The sequence below is a fragment of the Mastomys coucha genome, unplaced genomic scaffold, assembly GCF_008632895.1.
Source record: "Mastomys coucha isolate ucsf_1 unplaced genomic scaffold, UCSF_Mcou_1 pScaffold12, whole genome shotgun sequence".
Taxonomy (NCBI): domain Eukaryota; kingdom Metazoa; phylum Chordata; class Mammalia; order Rodentia; family Muridae; genus Mastomys; species Mastomys coucha.
The window spans coordinates 475,690-483,281 of record NW_022196894.1 but is presented as its reverse complement, the minus strand read 5'-3'; the positions used below and the strand labels follow the sequence as shown (position 1 = coordinate 483,281).

General features: G+C 45.2%; 1 protein-coding gene across 1 annotated transcript in view; it reads left to right on the top strand.

The window, feature by feature from the left end:
- Positions 1-3,106: 3,106 nt before the first annotated feature.
- Positions 3,107-7,592, top strand: part of Trap1 (TNF receptor associated protein 1) — a 34,817-nt gene continuing 30,331 nt past the window's right edge. The window contains exon 1 of the mRNA XM_031361007.1: positions 3,107-3,264. Coding sequence (XP_031216867.1) covers positions 3,177-3,264 — 88 coding nt within the window. The 5' untranslated portion in view covers positions 3,107-3,176. The remainder of the gene's footprint in view (positions 3,265-7,592) is intronic.

The window sequence follows — 7,592 nt, the reverse complement described above, 5'->3', positions numbered from 1 at the left end:
TCAAAAAGAGGGAACTTGAAATGTGCTGGTGTTTATAATAAAAGCTGGTAAAACTGCTTGGATTCAAAGATGGTTCCGATTGGCTAATGGTCCCCTTAGCATTAGCTCAACTACCAGTCAAGAGACTGAAGATCCTTGGTATCCTTACATACATTTGAGGCTCTAAGAAACACTAGCATTTAAGAACCCAATATTACATTCACATGTAACATGCTGTTATCCTGCACAGTTGGAGTGCAAAGATGTTTTGGTTTCTATTAAATGGGGCTAGCCTGGTGTGGTAGCCCATGCCTTTAATCAGAGAAGAGCCAGAGGCAGGGGGGTGTCAGGCTTACATAGGGAAAGAACTAAAGGGGGTGGGGTGGGTAAGGATGGGATTTGAATGAACATTAGATTTGTAGTGGTGCATGACAAAATAAGCTGGTGTTTTAAAACAAAAGAAAGGGGATATGCACTTCTAATTAAGTTGATTGTGTGCTGGTGGCCACTCTGATGCCAGGAAATAAAGAACAGTGCACTGGGAAGCAAATCTGTCCAGACACTGTAGCAAGCCTGGGGAATTATAGGAATAAGGATAGTCTGCCTGCCCATCTGTGACTGAAGATACAGAGGAGCTGGATGTGTTTTACATGCGGTGGTCATGTTTAATTTCTGTTGCACATTCTAGGCTCAGTGGGGAAAATAAGGATCAGATAATGAAATGGTACAAAGCCAAAACTAAAAATAGGCCCTCGGGGAATTGTGGTGAGTGGATTAGGACTACAGTTGGTCTATATTGTTTAAAACATTGCTTTCATCATGCTCACATTGGTTTATACAAGATTTATGGAATCTTTAACAATTCACTTTTCACTAAACAAAAATTCAGAGGGAGTCAAGTAAGCCTAGCCATCCACAGAATTGAGCCAAGTAGACTACACTTAGTCCACTCCACAAAACTCTACTATACAGCCAGGTAGACTACACTTTGTCCACTCCACAAAATCCTACTATACAGCCAGGTAGACTACACTTTGTCCACTCCACAAAATCCTACTATACAGCCAAGTAGACTACACTTTGTCCACTCCACAAAATCCTACTATACAGCCAAGTAGACTACACTTTGTCCACTCCACAAAACTCTACTAATACTAGAGGCTTGGAAACTGAAATGGCTTTTAGATATTTCACCTTGTATTCTGTAGCCCTTGCCACAAGGAAACCTACAGACATTTTCAGTATGTGTAGGTTTATCTATGGAATTAGAAAAAGGTTCCTTGAAGGATAATAATATGGAAAGTTCGAAGTTACAGTGAGAATATGGGCGCACAGATCTGTGAAAGTCTGCTGAATGCAACCAGGGAGTACGGGGGTGGGGGACGACAACCAGCAGTTCCTGCCATCTCTTGGGGGTATTTTTCCCTCCTGCTGCCAGGATTCCTTTACTATCTTGAACACTGCCCAGGACTTTTCAGTCCTTGGCACAGGTATGGGCCACTAACAAGATAACTTTTAACTTTACATACTCTTTCCTGGAGTGAGCATTGAAGGAAGTATTACAAGTTTCAATCTGGGAAGGGGAACCAGGCAGATCAAGGGGCAGTTGTCAAGAGGTATCTGAAGTGGACTACTGTTAGGTAACCGCTGTAGTTTGTACTAGAGTGTAGATGGCCTTTGGAATTTTGTGGTATGTCATTTCCTGTTCCTGGCCCTTGCTAATGCATGGGTTCCAAACTGGTTTCCTGGTGAGCCACAGGTGGGCCTAGAGTTGGTTTCCCTGGAATATAAGAAGTTTATACCGGGCAGGCCCTCCATCCCCATCCTTAACTAAAGCCCAGATCCCTCTTCCTTTGCTAAATGGAAACATGGAAAGACACTAGGGAGCAGGGGTGGGGCTGGTTGTGAAGGATGTGGGCCCGGCAGGAGCACCTGGCTGGGGGTTGGGGGCAATAATTGTGAGGTATTCAGGTGCTCTCCACCTTAAAGCTTGAAACAGGGTCTTTCACAGAACATGGGACCATCATATTAAGGTAGATTGGTTGGCTAGCAAGACCCAAGGTTTCTCTTGTCTCTGTCTCCCCAGCACTGAGATTACAGGCACAAAGTGCTCTGTCAATTTCCTGGAGTTATCAGGGCAACAGGCACTTTAAATACAGAGCCATCTGTCTGACCTCCTGTATCTGCCCATTCTTTTCTATTTCCATCTATAAAAGTCAAGAATGTGGGAGCTAGGGGCAGTGGTGGCGCACGCCTTTAATCCCAGCACTTGAGAGGCAGAGGCAGGCGGATTTCTGAGTTCGAGGCCAGCCTGGTGTACAGAGTGAGTTCCAGGACAGCCAGGGCTACACAGAGAAACCATGTCTCGAAAAACCAAAAAAAAAAAAAAAAGAATGTGGGAGCTATCCTTGACACATTCAGTCTAGAACAGTAACTAAACATGCCTTATACCAACATTACAAGACTATTCTGGATCCGGGAGTTAACTGCCCATACTATTGGAACTAGTGTCTGGTAAAAAGCTAGACAGCAGCTTCAATGTTTTTGTAACATTTGATCATAGGAAAATGTATCTGGTGTCAGAATAAAGCGAGAACCTGTCAGAAAGTTCCCCGCTAAGGCCTTACTCTGGGGTTAGGGCTGTGACAAGCAATCTGCTTAGGAAGCAGCTGGAGTTTGGATCAAACGTTAGAGACAAGGTTTATGGCCTGGATCCCCAAACAAATTTCTAGTAGGGAGAAAGCGACAATAAACGGGTAAGTCCAGAGGTGTTAGTTATTGAGTTCATGATTTGGCGAGTAACAGTCAAACCTAAAATTTCTTTGTCAGTATTTGAGTCTTCCAGTGGCTCAAACGCATAGAAAACACTTGAGTGGGTAGGTCCACGCATCCACACTCCAGTCTGGGTAGTGACATCTCGAGAATGGGATGCTCCCGCCCAAGGACAGCCAGCAGGCGCCGGCCGGGAACACTATAATCCTCACAAGCACAACGCAAGGGATCAGCAACCTTGTCATTAAGATCCAAGGTCAAAAAGTACGGTCTTTAGGCCCCCACGCTGCGGTCTGCAGCTTTCGCGTTCTCCTACAGGCAACGCCTTGGACAGCCCGGCGCGCGCCGTGACGTCACTGAACCGCGTCCGCGGAAGGCCCCATCACCGCTCTTGGAGGCTGTTCGACAGGCTTAGGAGCAGAAGCATGGCGCGCGAGCTGCGGGCTGTGCTGCTGTGGGGTCGCGGGCTGCAGCCTGCACTGCGGGCCCCCGCGCTGGCGGGAGTCCGGCGAGGTGAGCGCGGAACGAGAACGCAGAGGCGGCGTCTGAGGCCGCACTGCGCCGGGGCTGCTACGCTGGGCGGGGAATAGGAAAGTGTGGTCGCTTCTGGGGAGCCACAGCGTGCTCTGGTCAGTCCCTGGTATTCCTGATTGCAGAGGCTCCCGCGCTTGGGTTGACAAGTTCGTTGCACGCGGCTGTGCACACGCTCAGCTCTCGCAGAGGTCAAGGCCTGGGGTAACTACGCTGAACAAAACCCAGGACTTCAGGGAGCCAGTGAACTCCGGGTGTTTGATCCCTGGAATTGAAAAAGAACAAGGAAAGGAGAGAGAATAACCTTAATCTATGCTTCCCCCTACCGCCCCCCCCCGCACTCAAGTAACAGTGAAGATGTTAGCGTTACATACACAGAAATTCTACGTATTTACAACTATTTTTACATTAAAAGGTTCAAGTCAAGTATGAATTGTGCTAAAGAATCTTAACGTTTCTAGCATTCCTTACACAATTTTTTTTTTTTTTTTTTTTTTTTTTTTGATTTTCGAGATAAGGTTTCTCTGTATAGTCCTGGCTGTCCTGGAACTCACTCTGGAGACCAGGCTGGCCTCGAACTCAGAAATCCACCTGCCTCTGCCTTCCAAGTGCTGGGATTAAAGGCGTGCGCCACCACCGCCCGGCCTTACACAATTTTTTATGTTACGCATATGCAGGTACAGTAGCTTTCAATGGCTACAAAGTTCTGTCGCTCTCATTCTCCACTAAATGTTCCGTTGGCCACAAAAATCTTTAGTGTTTCACAGATTTGAGTGAGCAATTGCTTAAATCTTTAGGAACATGTTTTCGGTTCCAGAGTCTGCCTTTTTAGTTCAGTATTAGCTTTAATCTGCCAAATTTCACCTCGGTTTTTTTATTGGGTGCAGGGAGGAAGACAGGGTTTCACTATGTGTTCTGCCTGGCCTGGAATTTGCTACATAGGCCAAGCTGGTCACAAACTCACAGAGACCAGCCTCCCAAAGTGGTAGGATTGAAGTGTGCCACTGTTTCTGGTGCTCAAAATACTTTTTGTCTATATATGTATCCTCTAATAGCAAAACTGTCCCATAGTATCTTCTTCAGCATTTGAATGTGTCTTTAAAACAAAACAAAAACAAAAAAAGAGTCCCCCAAAGACAGTTTGTAATTGGCTTGCATAGGCCCTGAATTGGTCCCCAGTGCCACCGAGAATACTAAAAAAAGAGTCCTGTGTAGAAGACACCTCTTATGACGTTTAATCTCATCTGTATTGTTTACTGTGTCTTCTGCTTTTATCTTAAAGCCCACCCCATCTCTTCTATCGTTTCATGACCTTTGCTGGTGAAAGCCGCTACTGGGTAGGCCGTAGTCTTAACTGTAGCCAAAACTGTGTCGCCCACACCAGCTGTAGGAAGTCTGTTCATCCGTCCCTTGGCTCCCTTCATAGAGATGATGGACTCAGTTACATGTGGTTAGTCCCTAGCCGTGGTGACAGGCAGCCATGGCGCTGAGCAGCAGCTGAGAATTCACATCTCATCCACAATTTGTAGACCGAGCTTGGTTTTTGTTGTCATTGTTTTTGTTTTTCTATTTTGAGACTGTCTCCCAAATATAGTTCAGACTGGACTGAAACTTAGGCTTCCTACCTTAGTCCTTCAGGTGCTAGTATTATAGCTATACATCATTCAAATTACTTACTGTTGTGTGTGCAGAGGTCAGTTTTGGGCACTTTGCAGGTTGCAGGGATCTAAGTCAGGTTGTCAGGCTTGTGGTAAGCACTACCCACTTTGCCATCTTGCCAGCCACTCAGATGGTTTTTGGAACAGGGTCTCATTTAGTTCAGGCAGTTCCTTGAACTCTTGGTCCTGTATTCCTGATTGTATCACCTCTGTCTTCCTTCATCAATCATTCAGTCAGTCTGTTTGTCTGCCTGTCTGGACTGCAATACATAGGAGGAGTTTCAGCCATTGGTCTTATAGTGTATCTTTGTCAGTTTGGGAATTAGCTAATATTTTCTTTTTTTAATAAAGATTTATTTATTTTATATATGTAAGTACACTGTGGCTGTCTTCAGACATACTCAGAAGAGGGCATCAGATTTCATTACAGATGGTTGTGAGCCACTATGTGGTTGCTGGGAATTGAACTCAGGACCTTTGGTAGAACAGTCAGGGCTCTTAACCACTGAGCCATCTCTCCAGCCCTAGCTAATATTTTCTTAGAGTTATGTGTCACATCATGATGTTGGCCGGTCTCTCCTGATGTAGGAATCAAGTAAAGGAGATCTGCCTTTTCCCTGATAGTAAAATTACTTTCTCTTTGAAATCAGTAAATGGCTTTTTAGGATACACTAATATTGTATAGCTGTTTGCTGACATCTGTCAGTAATTTCTATCTGAACATGATTTATCTGTTTTTTTTTTAATCATTCCATGGCAATTTCCCTGAAAGAAGAAGCTGTCCCGATCCCATGTACATTAAAGTATGAATTAATACATGCTAGACTGAAGTCTGTAGTCAGTTACTGCTAATGTTTTGGCTCAGATCACCCCAGGTTCATTTCTGAGTTCTTCAGCACTTAGAAATGGCACCAGAGTTCCAGGCTCACATCTGCCCCCCACAGAGCACTTGTTCCTTCATTGGGGGATGCAGAGTAATTCCAGTTTGCTCAGGACTAGTGTGTCCTTGAGAAAGGGCCTGTCGGGAGTTACCACTAGACAGTTGAAGAAGGCCCTAGCCTAATGGTGCTTGTTGCTCCCAGGGTATTGTCAGTCACCCTGGGACTACTGAGACGTACATATAGCATTGATGTTGATATAGTATTCATATATATATATATTATAGACAGGGTTAGAAAATGCATATGAGGTAGGATGTACTCACACAGGTGCACACACTTCTGTGTCCGCCTTTGTTTCTGGTCTACATGTACAGGGGATTTCACTTAAAGGGTAGTGATGCTGGTTTTAACTCTTCCCCTTCCTTCTTCCAGCTTTTAGGACCCAGGCTCATCTGGGTATTATCATACAGTGTATTAGTATACTTGACCTCAGTCTGTACCCAGGACAGTTTCAGCCTTGATAACTGAGGCTGCTGAATACATTTACCAAAATGTGCAGTCCTTTTGGAGGTCAGCTTTGTAACCTGCAGTAAAAAAATCACATTTTTTGATAAAGCCCTTACACATTTCATTCATCTTCAAAAACATTTTTAAAATCATACTGGAAACCCAATTACTTTTAAACTTGTATCACATTCACCAAGTGTGCTTATGGCAAGGATAGCGGGGACTGCTGCATGTCTTCTAACTTGTTGGAGAGAGAGGTACACTGTTCCCATATCCCTGTGCTCACACGGCTTGCATCCTGAGTGACAGGTACACTGTTCCCATATCCCTGTGCTCACATGGCTTGCATCCTGAGTGACACATGATATGCTTTTCATGTCTTCTGGAACTTTGACAATGTTCTTCAGCATCTGTGGTCTTCCCATTTGTAGCCGATAGCAGTGACAATCATTTTGGTTTTTTTGGTTTTTCAAGACAGGGTTTCTCTGTATAGCCCTGGCTGTCCTGGAACTTACTCTGTAGACCAGGCTGGCCTCGAACTCAAAAATCCACCTGCCTCTGCCTCCCAAGTGCTGGGATTAAAGGTGTGCACCACCACCACCACCCAGCTAGCAGTGGAAATCTTAAAGATTTCCAGCATCACATCTCTATAGAAACTCTTCTGGAAAGATGCAACAAAGCCCACTCTTCCAGAGTGAAATTCACATGCACGTCCTCATAGGTCACTACAGTCATCTTCCAGGGAGGTGTGAGGCACCCTGGCTGCTGTGCTTCACCACGCGCATTGGTGTAGTGGCTCGTTCACATTACTATAGCTCTAGGATACACACAAAAGTGTATTTAGAGATAGCTCAGCAGGTAGAAATGCTCATTGTTCTTGCAAAGGACCTGAGTTCAGTTCCTAGTATACCTAACTGTAACCCCAACTCCAAAGAGATCAATGCCTTTGCTTGAGCTCTGTGGGTACTTACACTCATGTGCACATAACTCATTTGCAAATGTTGGGAGCACAGAGATCCTTGTGCTCACAGATAACACTAGAGAAAACAGGAGTGTTAAATGCAGGGTTGTGTTTCCAGTGGAAGAGTTGTATAACCTGGTGTTCCATCCAGGAGGCTGGAAATGAAGGTGGTTAATAACCTGGTGATCTGTATTGGGACAGGCCATACCAGGCTCCCACAACCAGGACCAGAAGTGGCTAATAGCCTGGGTGACCTCCTTACTATCTGCATGACCTAGACCATACCAGCACCTCCCCTGGGTC